The sequence below is a fragment of the Rhamphochromis longiceps genome, linkage group LG14 (genome assembly GCF_057381845.1).
Source record: "Rhamphochromis longiceps isolate RC_006_pf linkage group LG14, R_longiceps_female_GT1.1, whole genome shotgun sequence".
NCBI classification, from domain to species: Eukaryota; Metazoa; Chordata; class Actinopteri; order Cichliformes; family Cichlidae; genus Rhamphochromis; species Rhamphochromis longiceps.
Genome location: NC_140570.1, coordinates 42,118,955 through 42,140,643, shown reverse-complemented (window position 1 = coordinate 42,140,643; position 21,689 = coordinate 42,118,955). Strand labels below are relative to the sequence as shown.

General features: G+C 40.5%; 2 protein-coding genes across 3 annotated transcripts; both read right to left on the bottom strand.

Annotated features, from left to right (window-relative positions):
* Positions 1–654: 654 nt before the first annotated feature.
* Positions 655–8,336, bottom strand: LOC146654869 (uncharacterized). Of its 2 annotated transcripts, XM_085381013.1 has the most exons (3): positions 7,044–8,336; positions 3,496–3,636; positions 655–3,353 (listed from the first exon to the last, which is right to left on the bottom strand). In XM_085381013.1, the coding sequence occupies exon 3, from the start codon at positions 3,306–3,308 to the stop codon at positions 2,523–2,525; it is 786 nt and encodes a 261-aa protein (XP_085237139.1). In that variant the 5' UTR covers positions 3,309–3,353; positions 3,496–3,636; positions 7,044–8,336; the 3' UTR covers positions 655–2,522. The 2 variants fall into 2 exon arrangements, with proteins under 2 accessions (XP_085237139.1, XP_085237138.1); XM_085381012.1 differs by lacking the exon at positions 7,044–8,336 and having other exon boundaries at positions 3,496–4,026.
* Positions 8,337–14,367: 6,031 nt separating this feature from the next.
* Positions 14,368–21,432, bottom strand: LOC146654868 (protein broad-minded-like). The gene is made up of 5 exons (XM_085429346.1): positions 21,381–21,432; positions 20,338–20,456; positions 18,947–19,066; positions 18,601–18,689; positions 14,368–14,455 (listed from the first exon to the last, which is right to left on the bottom strand). The coding sequence occupies exons 1-5, from the start codon at positions 21,430–21,432 to the stop codon at positions 14,452–14,454; spliced, it is 384 nt and encodes a 127-aa protein (XP_085285472.1). The 3' UTR covers positions 14,368–14,451.
* Between the last annotated feature and the right edge of the window lie 257 nt (positions 21,433–21,689).

The window sequence follows — 21,689 nt, the reverse complement described above, 5'->3', positions numbered from 1 at the left end:
TTTAGTGCAATTAGCACTTTCAGCATCAATCCATAGCAATGTGTTGTATTTTTCACATTGTCTGTGTGTAAAATACATATGTAAGCATAGATTACACAAAGGATCCTGCACGCCAAGCTGGATACAAATAGAAATCCCTGGAAACAATTCTTTCTGCGCTTAAGAGCAGCTTCCTATTGCAACGCTGGAGGATTTGTCACCATTACTGGATACGCTGCAGAAGCACAGCAAAGCAGTGACTGTGTGGAGTCGAAAACTATTACACCAACTACACTACACAGTCACCCACATTACCCCAATCACTGGCGTGTTTACACAACAGAGACGCTGAGTCTTTGTTACGGGCGCCAGCCACTGTGGCCTCGTTGTGTGGACACAGAGAGACCTTGCTGTGACTCGCGTCTTCCCTGCTGTGGATTTCTGGAAACCGCGCTTAAAGAAAGCACAAGACTTCTTTCGTAAAATGTGCCTTCCTGAACTTGTTGGGAAATACTTCTCGAAACAACGTGCTGCTCTAAATAGCCTGTAATGTTTCATGTTGTGGTTAAAGATTGATGACAGCTGTGTGGTGCGATGTAAATAGTTTGCATTTCATTTTTATGTGATTGCTGTGTACATGTGAATAGATCTATAATAAAGAAAAACAAACAAATATACTATTCTTTTTTGTTTTATTAAAACAACTTCACACAAAGTACAACTATTTACAATGTACAGTACATCCAAAAGAACAGCTTTAAGAATACTCAACAGGAGCAAGTGTCATTTGGCCCTGGTTTGACAACAACACTGGGGCACATATTAACAAAAACACAGCAAACCTTAACGATCTTATCAAGAAGTGTTGTGTCTTCAGCCTCACATGATAAGAGTAATCAGACTGTGTGTAACATTTTGAACTTGTTGCGCAAACTACCTATTACTCGCTCAACATGAATTCTCAGGTGGGCAATTGCTCTCGTTTGTTCAACGTCCCTTGCATCAAGTTGACAGTAGCCTTTTGTGAAAGCTGGAATCTTGACCTCCGCACACATCATTCCTACAGCATCTCTGATGTCAAAGCCTCTGTCAGCCAATACTACGTCCCCTGGTAACAGCTTTTGAAGAATGCCACATCTCTCTATGATGTGTTTATCTGATGCACGACTAGGGCTGGGCCATATTATACCATTCACGGTAATACCGGTATAATGTTAGGCAACGATAGGAAAATGAAATATCGCGATAGAATGGGAGTAAAACGCGCATGCGCAGTGCCTTTGTTTTCATACGCACATGGCCGATTGTTGAGTGAAACAGATGAACCAGAATTGGTTTGTAAAAATGGTGCAACTTCCGTGATGTGGAACTGGTTTGGTGTTTGTCTGTCAGATACACGACAAAGCACATTTTTTTGCAGAACATGCAAGCGGTCGTCGTTATTGTCGTATTTGTCGGACTAAGATGCTCTTAAATCTGGGAGTAATCTGGGTCCTAAACTCCGTATGCTTCAGGTCAAACAACACTGCAGCATCACTGAGAGTTAAAAACTGTCTAAATTCTTTCATCTTTAGTAAAACGATCAGCATTGCTGCTTTACCAGGTGTAACTATAAAGTTTAACTTCCATGAAAACAAAAAGTTATTACATTTAATGGAGTTAGAAGTTAGCAGGAAGCTAGCGGAAGTTAGCTCGCTAGTTTCGCTAGTTACCTAAGCATGATATAGCATGTTCTGACTGAGAGATTTCTGAAAAAAATCAAACGTACAGCTCTGCTATCACTTCCAACATAAATGAAGACAGGAAACTAAACAGCAGTGACGTTTGTAGGGTTACTGAAGTTGGGCTAGCTGGTATATAATGATGTGCTACGTGATCGCTAGCGACACAGCTATGTTAGCATAACATAAACAGTGAAGCTGGAGGACGAACACTAACACTTTTCCACTTATAAAAGTTAACGTGAAGGTTCTTCATGGTTAGAGACAAATGCAATCGCATGGCAGGATGCTGTAAACGGACCAAACTTCAGTCAGGAGAACAACTGAGATAATCTATCCACAATACCAGGTTAGTCATTAATATACTGCAACAACATGGGAATAGAGCAGCTGCCAGAGAATTCAACATTAATGAATCAATGGTACAGAAGTGGAGGAAGCAAGAAGAATGAGTTTAATAAAGTTTGATTTATCTGACTGCTTTGTTTCGCTTAATGTGCCTTATAATCCCGTGCACCTTATGGTCCGAAAAATGCGTACTGCACACTGCAGTTTAATGTTGCAAAGCACCTCTTTTTAACTTCAGTGGATATTATACATGGTTATGCTCAGGATATGTCAGCCCATTTCTACTGGAAATGCCTTTTGGTTAAACTTTCAGCAAGGAATTTGCATTTGCACTGTTACATTTTTATAAAGCTTTAATGTACATAAAAACCAGCTTCTTGTTTAAGTGAAAATAAATGGAAGGTTGTCTTTTTGCGCTAGTAATGTTGTGGAGTTGTATTTTGTCTCGCATCAATTATATCGTCGGTTATATCGTTATCGCAAATTTTCAAATATATATCGTGATAAATATTTTTGGCCATATCGCCCTGCTCTATGCACGACCCCCCATCCCCTGGAAATGAAAGAAATAGCTCCATGGGGTGTAATCCCGATGAGGTATTTTATGGTCTGTGTACCCTTGTAATGAGAGTATGTTTGTGCGCGTGCCTTTAAATTAGATGGTCTTTCTGTTCGAATCTCAAAACAGTCAACAATGATTGCTACTCGTTTTCCAAAAGTTTCAGTAAACTGTGGAGGCATTGTCGCCTGCAGACAGTGCCTCTCAGGCCAGTGCACCAGTGCTCCTAAGTGGGCATACAAAACATCAATGGTATCGGTGAAGACAGAAGACAGTGTTTTGTGCGACACATGGAATAGATGACAAAGATGCTGGACTGGAAGATCAAGTCTCAGACGCATTAGTGTGAGTAAGAGCATTTGGAAACCTGTCAGTTTCTTCGGTATTGGCAGGAAATCTTTGACAGTGTTGAAGAGGGACATTAAGACAGCATAACAATATAGTCCAGTGTAATATCTTACTTTTTCGGTATCGTCCTTTAAGAAAGTTTCATTCAGCTCTGTCTTTTGCAACTGTGCTCGAAGCAGTCTGTTCTCCTCCAACAGCCGGTTTATTTCTGCTCTGCCCTGTTGACTGCACACACAGTCCTTCGTCTGCCCTTCAGCTTCCGTGACGCTGTCACTCCCATCACCACTGTCCACATTTGCAGCTGGTACGTCAACCTCCACTTGTCCAACACAACTGCTGTCCACTGCCTCCATGACATGGTTGTTGTTCTTCTGTCAGACCTTCATCGATCATCAAGCCTGTAAGATAAAAAATAGTGCATAGACTTAAGGTTAATGTACACCAATATTCCAATGACAGGTGTGTGATTCATCTTTAAGTTATGTGCGGATTAGTGTACCATAAGAGCAATTTAGTATGTTTTCAGAGGGGGGTGTTTACCTGCAATGGGTGCTCTTTTTCGCTTCCGTTGCATACGCCTTGCGTGCCGGTCCGAGTCTGACACAGGTTTGTCGTCGTGCCCCATGTGCAGTGTTGGTGCCCAGTCTGGATTTGTTACATCCATTTCATATGCTGGTTTGCCTGCAATAATGCCAAATCAAAAGCTACTCAGTCGACATGACGTGGTTCTGCAGCATCACACATTAGCATGTTTTATCTCATTATCTATGACCGCAGCGCATTGAAAAAAAAACCCACTAAAAGCCTTTTGGTTTGGTCCTTTTACAGCATCCTGCCATGCGATTACATTTGTTCCTGACCACCGAGAACACTCACGTTAACTTTTATCGAGTGGAAAAAAAGTTAGCGTGTTTATATTGTGCTAACATAGCTGTGTTACTAGCGGTCACGTAGCACATCATTATATACCAGCTAGCCCAACTTCAGTAACCCTACAAATCAATCAATCAAGCTTTATTTATAAAGCACTTTTCATACAGAAAAAATGTAGCACAAAGTGCTTTACATAGTTAAAAGCAGCCCACCCCACCCTCCAACTCACTCCCCACACTCTCAATACACATATATCCCCCCACCCCCACCCACACACACACATACACACACGCGCACACTTAAAGAGTAAAAATTGGGCTGGGCTCGCATGAGCCAAGTGAGGAAACATTATAACAGAGAGCCGTCTGCACCGGGAGCCGGTCACAGACCGCAGCCTCCGGGCTGGGCACACAGCCGGAGGGAGGCCAAGGAGCCCCCCAACCAGGCTGAGAGGACCCCAGAGACCAGCAGCCACGGTCAATAACAGCCCCGGTGCAGAGAGCGCCCTCCGAGGAAACACTGGAGATATGACGCAATACGATATATACAGGGTAAAATGATAAAATAAATAAGAACAGGATACAATATAAATATAAATATAAATAGAGTAAGAAGATTAAAAAATGAATAAGAATAAAATCAAAAAATATTAGGTAAATCCTAAATTAATAATAGAATAACAGGATAGAATAAATAAGCATAAAAAATAAATAAACGCTAAGTAAAAGCTAAATTAAAAAGGTGGGTCTTGAGCCTGTTCTTAAAAACATGTACGTTCTCTGCGGCCCTGAGCTCCTCCGGCAGGCTGTTCCACAGACGAGGACCATACCACTGAAAAGCTGCCTCTCCGTGAGTATGTGTCCTGACTTTAGGGACAATCAAAAGGCCAGTACCAGAGGACCTCAGGGTCCGCGAGGGTTCGTATGGTAAAAGCAGATCTGAGAGATAAGAAGGCCCAAGACCATTAAGACATTTAAAAACCAATAAAAGAACTTTAAAATCGATCCTGAAACACACGGGGAGCCAATGCAGCGATTCTAAAACCGGTGTAATGTGGGCCCGCCCTCTGGTCTTCGTCAGCACACGAGCTGCCGAGTTTTGCAAGAGTTGTAAAGTTGAAATATTCTTCTTAGGAAGACCAGAGAGCAGGGCATTACAGTAATCAATGCGACTGGCAATAAAAGCATGCATCAGCATCTCCGTGTTGGCCCGAGAGAGAATAGGGCGGACTCTGGCTATATTTTTTAGATGATAAAATCCAATTTTGGTTACATGTTTAACATGTGGGATAAAACCAAGCTCAGAGTCAAAAATAACACCCAGGTTTTTCACTTGTAGCGAAGGACATAGTGAAAATGCCTCTAATTTAGACAAGAGTTTCTCTCTCTGAGCTTCAGGACCGACAATTAAAACTTCAGTTTTGTCCTGGTTAAGCTGTAAAAAGTTTTCTGCCATCCAAGATCTTATATCCAAGATACAGTTAAAAAGGGCATCCATTGGTCTGGTGTCATCAGGAGACACGGAGATGTACAGCTGCGTGTCATCAGCGTAACTGTGGAAGTTCACTCCATGCCTCCTGATGACACTGCCGAGAGGCAACATATACAAATTAAAAAGTACAGGGCCTAGAACCGACCCTTGAGGCACACCACATGTCATTTTATGGATCTTAGAGGAGCATGTATCCATACTCACCATAAAAGATCTGTCAGAGAGATAGGAAGTGAACCAGTTGTGTACAGCACCAGAGAGGCCCACCATGTGTTTTAGTCTGTTTAAAAGAATAGCGTGGTCTACTGTATCAAAGGCTGCGCTTAGATCCAGCAGCACCAGGACTGAGAGCTTTTGGGCGTCCCAGTTACATCTAAGATCATTTAAAACCTTTAGGAGAGCCGTCTCTGTGCTGTGGTTCACCCTAAATCCAGACTGGAATATCTCCAGGATCTGTCTATCATTGAGAAAATCAGTAATCTGAGTAAAAACAAGTTTTTCTAAGACTTTACTTAAAAATGGTAAGTTGGATACAGGTCTGTAGTTATTAAAATCATTACAATCCAAATTGCTCTTCTTCAGAAGGGGCCTCACCACCGCCGTTTTAAAGGCAGCAGGGAAGACACCCAACTGAAGAGAGCAATTCATCATGTATAAAAGCTCAGCCTCAAAAAATCCATAAAGTGTTTTAAAGAGTGAAGAGGGGATTGGATCTAAAAGACATGTGGTGGGTCTCACTGTGGAGAAAACCTTCTGAAAGTTCTCAGCATTAACCAGGACAAAGCTGTCCAGTGTCTCCTCAGGTACAATCGAGCCCTCAGATGTGTTTACAATCATATCGCGATTAGATAAAATATCAGATCTGATGGCGCTGATCTTTCCCCTGAAGTGGTCTGCAAACTGCTCACAGAGCGAGTCTGTGGGGGTTCTTTGGGAGCTGTTAAAATCAGGGTTAAATAAATGATCTATGGTGGAAAAGAGGACCTTGGGATTATTTTTGTTAATACTGATTATTTTGGCGAAGTATGAATTTCTTGACTTCCTTAATGTATTATTGTACATTTTAAATTGCTCGGAAAATATTTGATGGTTGATATTATTTTTATTTTTCCTCCATCTCCTTTCTGCTGCCCTGCAATTTCTTTTGAGTTTTTTGACTTCTTCGTTTCTCCAGGGTGATGCATGTTTTACGTTAATCTTTTTGGTGGTGAGTGGAGCAACGGAGTCAAGGCTTTTCTTCAGTTTGCTGTTAAAATAACTAAAAATCAAATCGCAGGGTGCAGGTAAAATCACAGGGGGGCATTTGACTAAAACCCTGGTAAAATTTGCAGCCACTGTCACTGCTGTTTAGTTTTCTGTCTTCATTTATGTTGGAAGTGATAAGAAAGCTGTACGTTTTAATTTGTTTCCAAAACCCCGCAGTCAGGACATGCTATATTGTATTTAGATAGAAGCTAGCGAGCTAACTTGCTGCTAACTTCTAACTCATATGTCATAAATTCCATTGTCATGGATGCCTGGATGTTTAACTCAGTTGTTACACCTGGTAGAGCAGAACGCTGATAATTTTATTAAAGATGAAAGACTTAAGACAGTGTTTTAACTCTCAGTAATGCCACAGTGATCATTTGATATATGGACCTGCAGCAGAGTTTAGGCCCAGACACGGCTAGTGACGTCAGACTCAACAATCGGATAGTGATATGAATTACTTTAGAACTCACCGGAGAGAAAATGCCGCGAGCAAACCAACAAAAAGCTGGGGATTGCACGGAACTCGATATCCGCTCGTCTCACCGCTGCAATCCATGCCTGGCGTCTTTGTTTGGTGATATCGGATACATGGGATCCCTCACGTTGCCGCCAGGATGGAAAACGATTAAAAGATTAATCCAGTTTCTTGCCTTCACGATCGTGAGATCTAACATTGCAACCGACTACACACGTACCACCATAGCTGAAGCTGTATCCTTTGTCTGGCCTACTGTGATGGCGGCAGGGGGCGCATTCTAAAATGTCATGTGACAATCTGATTCATGAAGAGTGATGATGTCACAAGGACATGTGATGATGTCACAAGGACATGTGATGATGTCACAAGCACATGCCTTTGAGCCTTTTCTATAAATAGGGGTCAGGAGCAGCAAGTTTTAGTCAGTTTGTTCGCAGCCTTCAAACGTTCGACCAGAGCTATATTTGAAAGTATTTGTAAACCTCTTCAGAGTCACTGTGCACAGGATTAAAAATGTATCCACGAAAATGCCAACAAAGAATAAACAATCTTGCTGCCTCTCCTTCGAGGTCTGGCCAGCCACTCACTTCAAGAGGGAAGCCTGATATGACACGATCCATTGGTGCCTCATCAGTCCAAAGGACATTACAGGAAAACTCCGACCTACATGCAAAAATTAAACAAATTGAAGAAGAGAAGCTTCAACTGGAGGAGAAGTGCAGACAATTGGAAGCACGAAATCAAGAGCTGGAAAAACAACAGCAACGCCAGCCTTACACAAAAATTATTAGTGAGGCCTGGGAAGGAAAGTTTGGTGAAGCACGACAGAAGATTTTGTTCCTGATGAAGGAAAACAAGACAAAGAGTGCTGAATTAAAAGAAACGTCTGCCCAGCTTCAACGCGCGAATGCTACTATTGGGGAGATGCAAAGGGATCTCCAAAACATGGAGCAAAAGAATCAGGCGCTCCAAGGAACGCTTGATGAAGCTATGGAACAAACTGCACAAATCCTCGGACAGAAAAAGGAAGGGGTCACACAAATGCAGGACCAACTCAAAGGCATAAAGAAAAAATACGAAGTGCTGAAAGTCAGGCTGGATGAAACAGAGTGCAAAAAAAAAGAGCTTCTTCAAGAGAAAGAGCAACAGGAAGAAGAAAAAAAACGTATTCTCCAGGACTCAGACAACTTGAAGTGTGAAAACGCTGAAATGCTTGCACAAAAGCAGCAACAAGAGAAAATAAATGAAGACCTGCAGCGTAAGCTTCAAGAAATCACAAGAAGAAATGAGCAGTTAGAAAAGATGCACAAGGAAAAACAACAGCAAAATACAGACAAGTGCAATCTATTAAAAGAAATGGAGCAAAGATGCCAGAAACTTGAGAAGGAAGTTGAAGAAACAACCGATCAGTTGAGAACCCTCATCCTAGAGAAAAAAGTGGTCGTGGAAAAGCTCATGGAAAAGAAGAAAAAACGTTTCCGCTTCTTCTGGAGGAGGGACACTCCTGCTTTTTCTACTTTTTCTATTTTTTCTACTGCTGACGTCACCTCGTCTCCCTCCACCTCTGTTCCATCTTAATTTTCACCTCTCCTCTCCCCTTCTCTCCTAACACTTCTTCCCTCTCTCCTTCATCTTTTTTCACCCCAACCAGTCCCGGCAGTTGACTGCCCCTCGTGAGCCTGGTTCTGCCGGAAGTTTCTGCCCGTTTAAAGGCAGTTTTTCTTCCCCACTGTCGCCTAGTGCTTGCTCAGAGGGGATTGTTGGGGTTTTCTCTTTTCTTTTTTTTTCCCTTCTTATTACCATTTTCCTTTATTTACCGATTTGTTTTGTTTACTTTTCTTTTATGTTGTTTCTTTATTTACTTGTTTAACTTTTTTTCAACTTATGTAATAAACTAATAAACCAATTGAATTTATCCTCTGCGTATTTTACATCTAATCTTTAAAGAATATTTCCAAAACATTTTCAAACATCACGATCTGTCTTTTGTTTGCTTGTTAAAACCCCGTAAATGGTGGAGTAAAAACCCTGTGATATGGTTTAAAACATCAAAATAGACTAAACAACTAGTCTAAAACTAAGAGACACAGGATAAAGTTGGTGTGAAGGTTTCAGTCTGTGAATGAATCTAAGCACCATCACCTTAACTTTAAATTCATCTCTGTTACCCTCTTTGTGACTGAACTCTGACCGTGAGCACCACAGCCACTGCGCACCAGTCACACACACTTTAAATCCATCACAGTAAACCAGTTAGTTTACCTCAGTTTGTTTTGCAGCACATTTCACAACATGCAAAAGCATAATGTGCCATGTACAGACTCAAAATCTGATTTAAAAACATGAGGACTGACCTGTAAGCTTTACATTTACAGTTTATCACATACCACTGAGGTTCTTACCTGTAATTCTAAGCCCTCTTCTTCCTTTTCTGGTTTAAAACATCAAATTAGACTAAACAACTAGTCTAAAACCAAGAGACACTTAAATATTAAGTTAAACCTCTGGGGTTGCCGGACGCGCCGGCGCGTCAAAATCACATGACCAATTTAAGACGACACAGCTACAAGATGCAGCGATTCAGAGGCTGTATCCCAATTCAGGGTCTGCAGCCTTAAAGGCCGCATTTTAAGGCCGATTACGTCACCATGCCAGTCTCCTATTGCCAGAGGCTGAAGTGTGTGTGCAGTCACCAGGTGATAATCTGATATCGTCTACTTCCCCACTGATGTTAAGTAATATGAAAAAAAAAATGAATCCCACCTTAGGCCGAATGTGTGACTCTCTTCGTAGTGGAAGAGAGAATGAATCTTCCCATCCGAATTCACGGCAATCAGTCTGTCAATCAAATCCTGTGGAGTAAAATGAGAGGCTTTGAACAAGAATGCACCGGATAGGGTGCAAAACGAAAACTGTGTGGAAATTTACAATGGGTAAGGTGGAGAACGTATATCAGTCTCAGTGTGAGAGGGTTTATTTGAATGCGTTTGAAGTAAAACAAATGGGTGGGTGGTGTTTGGAGGCCAAATAAAAAGTGCAAACATGCCCTCAGATGGATGACAAAAAAAACCTGCAGTGTGTGGAAAAGAAGAAGAAGAAAAACACTTACAGGTATGGAGGTTGGCATCTCCCTCAGGGTGTATTCGCTTTTGTTGGCCAAAGACTGTCGGCCCAGCAGTTGCCACACCGACTGGGAAGAGGAGAGGAGGTTGACCAAGTACAGGAAGGACTGAAGAGGAAAGTAAATACAGCAGCTGTTAGAGAGAAAAAATGTATTTGCTTTTAAAGACCATTGTGAATGCATTTGTGCACGTCATGGATTGATCAAATCCTAACACATAATAATAATATAACACTATTCAACTACAAACACTACCGATAATATGACAAATAATATCTGTAGTATTCAAAGCAAAACAAAATGTAAAAAGAATTTATGATTGCAAAGGTAAAACATGGTTTACCACACTCTCAAAACTGAATAAGACATATATTCTGAGCAGAGTGGTTGAGCAGAAACCTATTGCAGCCTGAAGAATATTAAACTACAGGAAAGCTCCCTGCATTTTTCACTGGGTCTGGTAGAACAGGGAAAACATATCATCAAAAGCATCAAAGGAAAAAAAGAGAGACACTTGCACAAACGAGCTACAACTTAGATTATATTAAACAGCTTCAAAGAAACGTAAAGAAAAAAACAAGATACGATGGATTTTTTTTTCTAAAATAGAAATATCTATACTTTCATGTGTCTTCTGATGTTTCTGTGCATGTGTGAACTTATCTTCATATGTACTACCAAACCTCCTACTGTACTTAGCACAGATTAAAGCAAAGACTCGAGTTAATTCACCAAAGTGCTGGTGTGTGTATATTTAGTTTTCCTTTGACCTCAGCATATATGTATAACCCACTGATAAGGCAGACTTTAAAGTCGCCTGTGGCAGGACACAGTTTACACATCACTGGCTGTCCGTATTCACTTGGCTAGTCTCTCTGAGAGAGATGACTTGGCTGCTGTCAGAGGCCAAGCATCAGACACACACAGACAGGCTCACGCTGGAGCTTGTTGAAGCTTTCCTGAGAGAAATTCTGCCAAAAACATAACTAAAAATGCAGTCTTATGAAAGTAAGGCTTATTTGCCCAGACACCCATAAACCAATCAGCAAAAAGCCTTTCTTGTTAACAAAATCACTATTGCCAGTTTCTTAAATATGAATATTCACAAGTGAATTTTCTACATGGCTGCTGGTATCACAGCAACACATGGACCACTATTCTGAGTCCTGGGTTAATAATAATTGGAATCAATTTAATTTTAATCAATTTAAACACCTTTGTAACCAGTGAGCTAAAAACATGATGGAAAAGCAAAACTTCTAAGAGATCTGTGTCTGTACTATTATGTAGATATCTAAAAATTGGGGCATTGTGGGCTCCAGGAAGTTTCTCCTTCTCCCTCTCTCTCACACACACACGCACGCACATACATACAATACCTTAATGCAACTCCTATCTGTGGGGTCAATGGGAGTTGGTTTGGGACGGACCACTCTGATGTCGTCACTGCTGCACTCAAGAACAGACCATAGCTCTAGTACCAGGGCCCGAATAAAGCCTGAGACAGAACACGGAGAAATTTGTTGTACCAAACATTTATTTGAAATAGCAGCAACTAAAATTATTAACAGTGCTTTAATAAATAAACGACTGACTTTGTTATTGTGTCCAATCTTTTAAAGAAATCTGTCTTTGCATTGCTGGCACCGTTTTGATTGGAGGATTTGAATCTCAGGAAGGAAGGAATTTATAATGCCACTCCCTTTGATCCCATTTAATCTCTTCCCTGTTGCACTTTGGCCTGTCAGTAACTACATTTGAATTTTGCAGCTCAAGCTTGCACATAAAGGCTGGATAAAAACGTTAATGCAATCAAAATGTACGCAGCCCTCGCTGGAAAACTGGGGATACAGTACAGTACATAAATGATGAAGCAAAGACAAAACATTAGTGTCATGGAAGAAGAAATAGTCAGTGCATCACGGGAAGCTCCCAGCAATAAAACCTGCATTTGTATTGACACATAAACCTTAATTTGTGAGCAATTTTCAGTGTATTTCAGTTAAATTAATGAGACAAATATAACAAAAGGGATTTTATACTTAGAAGAAGAATATGAAATTGAAATATTAAACTAAGAAAACTATAAATACTGCAGTTCTAGAGTTACAGATATACAATTAAGCTTTGCATATCAGTGCTGTATAACCCAGGGAATGTACTTTTTTTTTTTTATAATTGAATAGTAATGGAAATCATGAACTGTTTTTCAGAGGTCATAGATCAAATGAGCAGTAGAGTTTTTCTCACAGAATGGTTCTTTCACATAGAAAGCAGTGTGTGCTGCAGGTTTAGCAAATGGCCCATCATTTGTATCTCCAGTGTCTGTTGAAGTGTACAGTATCTGTGTGTGTGCATGACCGTCGGTGCTCTCTGCTCACTCGGGTTCAGAGGTACAGGGAGGAGGCTCAGCAGGAGTAGAGGCAGCTGCTTCATCACAAACATGCCAGGTGCAGGCGGTAAAGGCCCTTTCTGTTTCCTCTCAACCCTCCTGCCAAAGCCATAGAACTCTGCCGAGGTGAACCAGACAACACAATATAGACATTTTTCCCTGTTCCTACATGGAAACACAAGATCAAACGGGCATTTTTTTTTGGCATAAATATGTATATCATATCGGACTCAGTTTGTTCCTGTTATTGTTTTTGCACTGTACTTGTCATCCATTCCAGTGAAACGATGCAGAAGGTTGTAGGTTGTGCAATAGTGCCATCTAGAGGTGAAGTAACATCACACTGCCCGTGCTCTTGTCTCGTCACGGTGTTTGCGTGTTTCTCCCTCTCTGCACACTCATGGGAATGTGCTGTCAGGCAGGACTCAGCGTTATATTCACAATATGTGGAAAATATATTGATATTGAATGTTCAAATATGAGGATATGTATAATGTATAGGTTGACTTTGCTCTACCTACACTTCTGGCAGAGCAGCAGTTGCAATGCGAACACATAATTAAACGGTGTATTTATAGGAACAGATTTCTTGCCTATGGCAGACAAAGTGATTTTAAACGTGTAAAAGGTTTCATTCACAGATGATTTATTACTATCACACCCTGGAGACTTTATAAAGAGCACTGCTGCAAAAGCAGCCTAAACAAACTTGTACAGTAGGTCACGCTGGTTTAGTTTTTCATCAAAATGCTTTTTTTCTTTTACTATTATTTTTGAAAACGTTACAGCACTGGTGGACATTTCCTACCAAATAAGAACTAGACACTACTGTTATGTAGTGGTTAATTGGAAAACTGTTTTATCACGAATTTCTTATTTAGAAATAATTAAAATTTTATTTGATGTTTTTTTTTTTTTTGGATGGATACTGTTATTGCAGTGATGCTGTAATTAAACTGTCTTCACCCCAGTAGAATAATTGCATGACTCCATCACTGAAGTGGAGGGTTTGCTTTGGAGGGGAAACGCACAGTGTCTCTTTAGTAGCATGGTGGTTGGATCCCACATTTGTTTCTTATGTAACATTGTAAATAGCTGCTAAGACAGCATATCTATTGGACAAGCACATATTATACATACTTTGCACGTGCAGTATTTAATAGAAAGCAGTGTGTGCTGCAGGTTTAGCAAATGGCCCATCATTTGTAAGCTCTGTCTGGACTATATCACTTTTTGAGGTCATCCTTCTTTCTGTCAGTCTGCCTTTTTATCGATGGCACAAACATATGTCACATCATGGAACACATGAGTGCTCCACAGCCAGCGCTGCTCAACACAGCAGGGAACTGTTCTTGCGTGGGTAAAGTCATAGGAGAGAATAGGTTTCAGAACGCAGCGGTGCTGTTATAAGCGAAGGGCTGATAAGTAATCAGACTTCTTTTCCCATAACCAGTTGAGTCGCCCCTTCTAGCCAATAGAAAGAATGCAGGATTAAAATATTTGTTCACTAGCTTCATTTTTTGACCTCTTTTGACAAGAGTACGGTATTTCCTGGAGCCTTTTGCATATGGATAAACCTAGTATCAGTATACAACTGATATGTGAATCCATTTATCAAAAAAGAACGCCTCTTCTTACTCTTTCTTACCCAAACAAAAACGGTTTGACAAATACATTTCTCCCTAAGCTGCCTTAAGTCTCCTTTATACCGACAACACAAAAACAACAACAACAACTTATAATATAAGCCTTAAGCATCACAGCTGACAAGTGTTTGTTGTGTCCAAATAACTGCAATAGTACCTGAACTGTGCAGAGCCACAACTCCCGGAGCAGTTGCTGCCACCTGTGTCACCATCACCCCGTAGCCAAACTTCTCGCAGCTGCTCACCTACAGAAAACACACAGAAATCTCATACCCCTAGAAATATTTCAGCCTTTCACTATCACAGTTTTTGGTTATCAGGTAAAAAATGAATGAGAGTTTGGAAAAAGGATGGAAAAGGTTTAGGTCAAATGTAGTACTAATGTATCATAAAGGGAGATGTGTAAGTAAATCTGGGATTCTGGAAAGGCACAACATAATGTAGTTAAACATGCTGTGGAGAATTTAAATTGTAAATTGATATTGGAGTGTGCAGGCCCTTCATTAATTACAACACAATGCCACAACTAAAAATAGACAAAATATAATTACATTCCATAATTAAAGTGTAATGCCAAACTAGAGAAGCAATTACAATGGTGCGTAAACAATGGCAGTAAATTAAGCCCACGGGGGATCAGCTAAGGTTTGCAGCAAGCCTGAGTGTTTGTGTGTTTACAATTTGAATCTTAGACTCAGACCCTGTGACAAGGTCTGTGAAAACCACGTTTTTATGCCTGAAATACTACAGTACTACACTCCCACCAGATGAGCTCATGCAGCCTGTCACGAACCGGGACATACAACCATGACAAAACAGGAGATGCACACACAATTTATTGTGTTATTAATTTAGATCAACTGTGCTAATATAGTATACCAAAATGAAAACAATAACTCAAATTTCAGATATTTGAGGTTGTGCTGAAAATAATGGTGCCAAATAAGGCAAGAAAAACATATTTTAAAGGTGAAATATAGAGGTAAAATCAAAAATAGTCAAGAACGGCCAATTATACCCTGGACCACAGAGGGTTAAATTTGAAAACGGTTTAAAAAAAAACATCCCCATTCTAAAATGTCATGTGACAATCTGATTCATGAAGAGTGATGATGTCACAAGGACATGTGATGATGTCACAAGGACATGTGATGATGTCACAAGCACATGCCTTTGAGCCTTTGAAGTTTTTCTATAAATAGGGGTCAGGAGCAGCAAGTTTTAGTCAGTTTGTTCGCAGCCTTCAAACGTTCGACCAGAGCTATATTTGAAAGTATTTGTAAACCTCTGTAACATCACGCTCCAAAGCCCTGTGACGTTTCTGTGTTCTGTGACGTTGTCCCAAAGAAAGACCTTTAAATGCGATAAATAGCCTAAACGTTTTCGTTTATGACTAGTTTACCGTGTTATGACTGTGAACAGGGGGGAAGTCGCGCAAGAGAAATGTCGACCAAAACAATTGCAAGTAAGCCAAAGTCAGTTCCTAAAAGTCAACCCGCAGGTGTTTCCACCACCATCAGACCCTCCACTTCTGTAAGACCTCCATTAAGAATAACTGATGCAAAGAAAACCGCTCGGGTGGGAAAAACTCAGAATGGAAGACCGGCAGCTGTGAAACAGCCCCCGAAGAGGGATATGAAAAAGAATGTGGACAGTAAACTGGTCAGCTTAATTACAAATGAAATTGTATACAGTGGAGCGACTGTGTCATTTGATGACATCGCAGGGCAGGATCTGGCAAAGCAAGCACTTCAAGAAATTGTCATCCTTCCTGCCTTAAGACCTGATCTCTTTACTGGTCTGAGAGCTCCTGCACGTGGCTTGCTTTTATTTGGCCCACCAGGAAATGGGAAGACCATGCTCGCCAAAGCAGTTGCTGCAGAGTCTAATGCAACATTCTTCAACATCAGTGCTGCTAGTTTGACCTCCAAATATGTGGGAGAAGGCGAGAAGCTCGTACGAGCACTCTTTGCAGTTGCAAGAGAGAGACAGCCCTCAGTAATCTTCATCGATGAAGTGGACGGCTTGCTCTGTCAAAGGAGGGAGGGGGAGCACGACGCCTCTCGCCGTTTAAAAACTGAGTTCCTCATTGAGTTTGACGGGTTGCAGTCAGGAAAGGATGACAGAGTACTTGTAATGGGAGCAACGAACAGGCCCCAGGAGCTCGATGAAGCAATATTAAGGCGCTTTGCAAAAAGAGTATATGTGACCTTACCCGATGAGAAGACAAGATTTACGCTGCTGAAAAATCTTTTGGGAACGCACGGGAGTCCACTGAGCCAAGACGAACTGTCCTGTCTTGCAAAAGTGACTGAAGGATATTCAGGGAGCGATTTGACAGCATTAGCCAAAGATGCTGCACTTGGCCCAATAAGAGAGTTGGCACCAGAACAAGTCCGTGTTATAGCTGCTGCTGAGGTGCGCAACATTAAGATAAAAGACTTTGAGGATTCTCTGAAGCAAATCAAACCAACTGTTAGTCCAGCAACTCTTAACATGTACACCAAATAGAACAAAGATTTTGGTGGTCCTTCTTCAATAAATCCAAATCCAGTCAGGCTGGATGAAACAGAGTGCAAAAATAAAGAGCTTCTTCAAGAGAAAGAGCAACAGGAAAAAGAAAAAAAACGTATTCTCCAGGACTTGGAGAGAAGAAATCTACAACTGAACAAATTAATACAATGAAGGACAGAACACCTGAACTGGAAGGAGAAGTATTGGAAAAACGACGTTCAAAGATGCAGCGTAGGATCAATGAAATGGCGAAAAAACACTCAGAGGTCATTAATGAGATGTTGTTGAACTCAGACAACTTGAAGTGTGAAAACGCTGAAATGCTTGCACAAAAGCAGCAACAAGAGAAAATAAATGAAGACCTGCAGCGTAAGCTTCAAGAAATCACAAGAAGAAATGAGCAGTTAGAAAAGATGCACAAGGAAAAACAACAGCAAAATACAGACAAGTGCAATCTATTAAAAGAAATGGAGCAAAGATGCCAGAAACTTGAGAAGGAAGTTGAAGAAACAACCGATCAGTTGAGAACCCTCATCCTAGAGAAAAAAGTGGTCGTGGAAAAGCTCATGGAAAAGAAGAAAAAACGTTTCCGCTTCTTCTGGAGGAGGGACACTCCTGCTTTTTCTACTCTTTCTATTTTTTCTACTGCTGACGTCACCTCGTCTCCCTCCACCTCTGTTCCATCTTAATTTTCACCTCTCCTCTCCCCTTCTCTCCTAACACTTCTTCCCTCTCTCCTTCATCTTTTTTCACCCCAACCAGTCCCGGCAGTTGACTGCCCCTCGTGAGCCTGGTTCTGCCGGAAGTTTCTGCCCGTTTAAAGGCAGTTTTTCTTCCCCACTGTCGCCTAGTGCTTGCTCAGAGGGGATTGTTGGGGTTTTCTCTTTTCTTTTTTTTCCCCTTCTTATTACCATTTTCCTTTATTTACCGATTTGTTTTGTTTACTTTTCTTTTACGTTGTTTCTTTATTTACTTGTTTAACTTTTTTTCAACTTATGTAATAAACTAATAAACCAATTGAATTTATCCTCTGCGTATTTTACATCTAATCTTTAAAGAATATTTCCAAAACATTTTCAAACATCACGATCTGTCTTTTGTTTGCTTGTTAAAACCCCGTAAATGGTGAAGTAAAAACCCTGTGATATGGTTTAAAACATCAAAATAGACTAAACAACTAGTCTAAAACTAAGAGACACAGGATAAAGTTGGTGTGAAGGTTTCAGTCTGTGAATGAATCTAAGCACCATCACCTTAACTTTAAATTCATCTCTGTTACCCTCTTTGTGACTGAACTCTGACCGTGAGCACCACAGCCACTGCGCACCAGTCACACACACTTTAAATCCATCACAGTAAACCAGTTAGTTTACCTCAGTTTGTTTTGCAGCACATTTCACAACATGCAAAAGCATAATGTGCCATGTACAGACTCAAAATCTGATTTAAAAACATGAGGACTGACCTGTAAGCTTTACATTTACAGTTTATCACATACCACTGAGCAGTTCTTACCTGTAATTCTAAGCCCTCTTCTTCCTTTTCTGGTTTAAAACATCAAATTAGACTAAACAACTAGTCTAAAACCAAGAGACACTTAAATATTAAGTTAAACCTCTGGGGTTGCCGGACGCGCCGGCGCGTCAAAATCACATGACCAATTTAAGACGACACAGCTACAAGATGCAGCGATTCAGAGGCTGTATCCCAATTCAGGGTCTGCAGCCTTAAAGGCCGCATTTTAAGGCCGATTACGTCACCATGCCAGTCTCCTATTGCCAGAGGCTGAAGTGTGTGTGCAGTCACCAGGTGATAATCTGATATCGTCTACTTCCCCACTGATGTTAAGTAATATGAAAAAAAAAATGAATCCCACCTTAGGCCGAATGTGTGACTCTCTTCGTAGTGGAAGAGAGAATGAATCTTCCCATCCGAATTCACGGCAATCAGTCTGTCAATCAAATCCTGTGGAGTAAAATGAGAGGCTTTGAACAAGAATGCACCGGATAGGGTGCAAAACGAAAACTGTGTGGAAATTTACAATGGGTAAGGTGGAGAACGTATATCAGTCTCAGTGTGAGAGGGTTTATTTGAATGCGTTTGAAGTAAAACAAATGGGTGGGTGGTGTTTGGAGGCCAAATAAAAAGTGCAAACATGCCCTCAGATGGATGACAAAAAAAAACTGCAGTGTGTGGAAAAGAAGAAGAAGAAAAACACTTACAGGTATGGAGGTTGGCATCTCCCTCAGGGTGTATTCGCTTTTGTTGGCCAAAGACTGTCGGCCCAGCAGTTGCCACACCGACTGGGAAGAGGAGAGGAGGTTGACCAAGTACAGGAAGGACTGAAGAGGAAAGTAAATACAGCAGCTGTTAGAGAGAAAAAATGTATTTGCTTTTAAAGACCATTGTGAATGCATTTGTGCACGTCATGGATTGATCAAATCCTAACACATAATAATAATATAACACTATTCAACTACAAACACTACCGATAATATGACAAATAATATCTGTAGTATTCAAAGCAAAACAAAATGTAAAAAGAATTTATGATTGCAAAGATAAAACATGGTTTACCACACTCTCAAAACTGAATAAGACATATATTCTGAGCAGAGTGGTTGAGCAGAAACCTATTGCAGCCTGAAGAATATTAAACTACAGGAAAGCTCCCTGCATTTTTCACTGGGTCTGGTAGAACAGGGAAAACATATCATCAAAAGCATCAAAGGAAAAAAAGAGAGACACTTGCACAAACGAGCTACAACTTAGATTATATTAAACAGCTTCAAAGAAACGTAAAGAAAAAAACAAGATACGATGGATTTTTTTTTCTAAAATAGAAATATCTATACTTTCATGTGTCTTCTGATGTTTCTGTGCATGTGTGAACTTATCTTCATATGTACTACCAAACCTCCTACTGTACTTAGCACAGATTAAAGCAAAGACTCGAGTTAATTCACCAAAGTGCTGGTGTGTGTATATTTAGTTTTCCTTTGACCTCAGCATATATGTATAACCCACTGATAAGGCAGACTTTAAAGTCGCCTGTGGCAGGACACAGTTTACACATCACTGGCTGTCCGTATTCACTTGGCTAGTCTCTCTGAGAGAGATGACTTGGCTGCTGTCAGAGGCCAAGCATCAGACACACACAGACAGGCTCACGCTGGAGCTTGTTGAAGCTTTCCTGAGAGAAATTCTGCCAAAAACATAACTAAAAATGCAGTCTTATGAAAGTAAGGCTTATTTGCCCAGACACCCATAAACCAATCAGCAAAAAGCCTTTCTTGTTAACAAAATCACTATTGCCAGTTTCTTAAATATGAATATTCACAAGTGAATTTTCTACATGGCTGCTGGTATCACAGCAACACATGGACCACTATTCTGAGTCCTGGGTTAATAATAATTGGAATCAATTTAATTTTAATCAATTTAAACACCTTTGTAACCAGTGAGCTAAAAACATGATGGAAAAGCAAAACTTCTAAGAGATCTGTGTCTGTACTATTATGTAGATATCTAAAAATTGGGGCATTGTGGGCTCCAGGAAGTTTCTCCTTCTCCCTCTCTCTCACACACACACGCACGCACATACATACAATACCTTAATGCAACTCCTATCTGTGGGGTCAATGGGAGTTGGTTTGGGACGGACCACTCTGATGTCGTCACTGCTGCACTCAAGAACAGACCATAGCTCTAGTACCAGGGCCCGAATAAAGCCTGAGACAGAACACGGAGAAATTTGTTGTACCAAACATTTATTTGAAATAGCAGCAACTAAAATTATTAACAGTGCTTTAATAAATAAACGACTGACTTTGTTATTGTGTGCAATCTTTTAAAGAAATCTGTCTTTGCATTGCTGGCACCGTTTTGATTGGAGGATTTGAATCTCAGGAAGGAAGGAATTTATAATGCCACTCCCTTTGATCCCATTTAATCTCTTCCCTGTTGCACTTTGGCCTGTCAGTAACTACATTTGAATTTTGCAGCTCAAGCTTGCACATAAAGGCTGGATAAAAACGTTAATGCAATCAAAATGTACGCAGCCCTCGCTGGAAAACTGGGGATACAGTACAGTACATAAATGATGAAGCAAAGACAAAACATTAGTGTCATGGAAGAAGAAATAGTCAGTGCATCACGGGAAGCTCCCAGCAATAAAACCTGCATTTGTATTGACACATAAACCTTAATTTGTGAGCAATTTTCAGTGTATTTCAGTTAAATTAACGAGACAAATATAACAAAAGGGATTTTATACTTAGAAGAAGAATATGAAATTGAAATATTAAACTAAGAAAACTATAAATACTGCAGTTCTAGAGTTACAGATATACAATTAAGCTTTGCATATCAGTGCTGTATAACCCAGGGAATGTACTTTTTTTATATAATTGAATAGTAATGGAAATCATGAACTGTTTTTCAGAGGTCATAGATCAAATGAGCAGTAGAGTTTTTCTCACAGAATGGTTCTTTCACATAGAAAGCAGTGTGTGCTGCAGGTTTAGCAAATGGCCCATCATTTGTAAGCTCTGTCTGGACTATATCACTTTTTGAGGTCATCCTTCTTTCTGTCAGTCTGCCTTTTTATCGATGGCACAAACATATGTCACATCATGGAACACATGAGTGCTCCACAGCCAGCGCTGCTCAACACAGCAGGGAACTGTTCTTGCGTGGGTAAAGTCATAGGAGAGAATAGGTTTCAGAACGCAGCGGTGCTGTTATAAGCGAAGGGCTGATAAGTAATCAGACTTCTTTTCCCATAACCAGTTGAGTCGCCCCTTCTAGCCAATAGAAAGAATGCAGGATTAAAATATTTGTTCACTAGCTTCATTTTTTGACCTCTTTTGACAAGAGTACGGTATTTCCTGGAGCCTTTTGCATATGGATAAACCTAGTATCAGTATACAACTGATATGTGAATCCATTTATCAAAAAAGAACG

Excerpts from the sequence above, each read along its gene's own strand:
- LOC146654869 (XM_085381013.1), bottom strand. The coding sequence starts at position 3,308 with ATGGAGGCAGTGGACAGCAGTTGTGTTGGACAAGTGGAGGTTGACGTA.
- LOC146654868 (XM_085429346.1), bottom strand. The coding sequence starts at position 21,432 with ATGACTTTACCCACGCAAGAACAGTTCCCTGCTGTGTTGAGCAGCGCT. Across the intron at positions 20,457-21,380 it reads TGTGTTGAGCAGCGCTGGCT|GCTTTATTCGGGCCCTGGTA; the intron begins GTGGAGCACTCA and ends GTTCTGTCTCAG. Across the intron at positions 19,067-20,337 it reads CAGATAGGAGTTGCATTAAG|TCCTTCCTGTACTTGGTCAA; the intron begins GTATTGTATGTA and ends TTTCCTCTTCAG.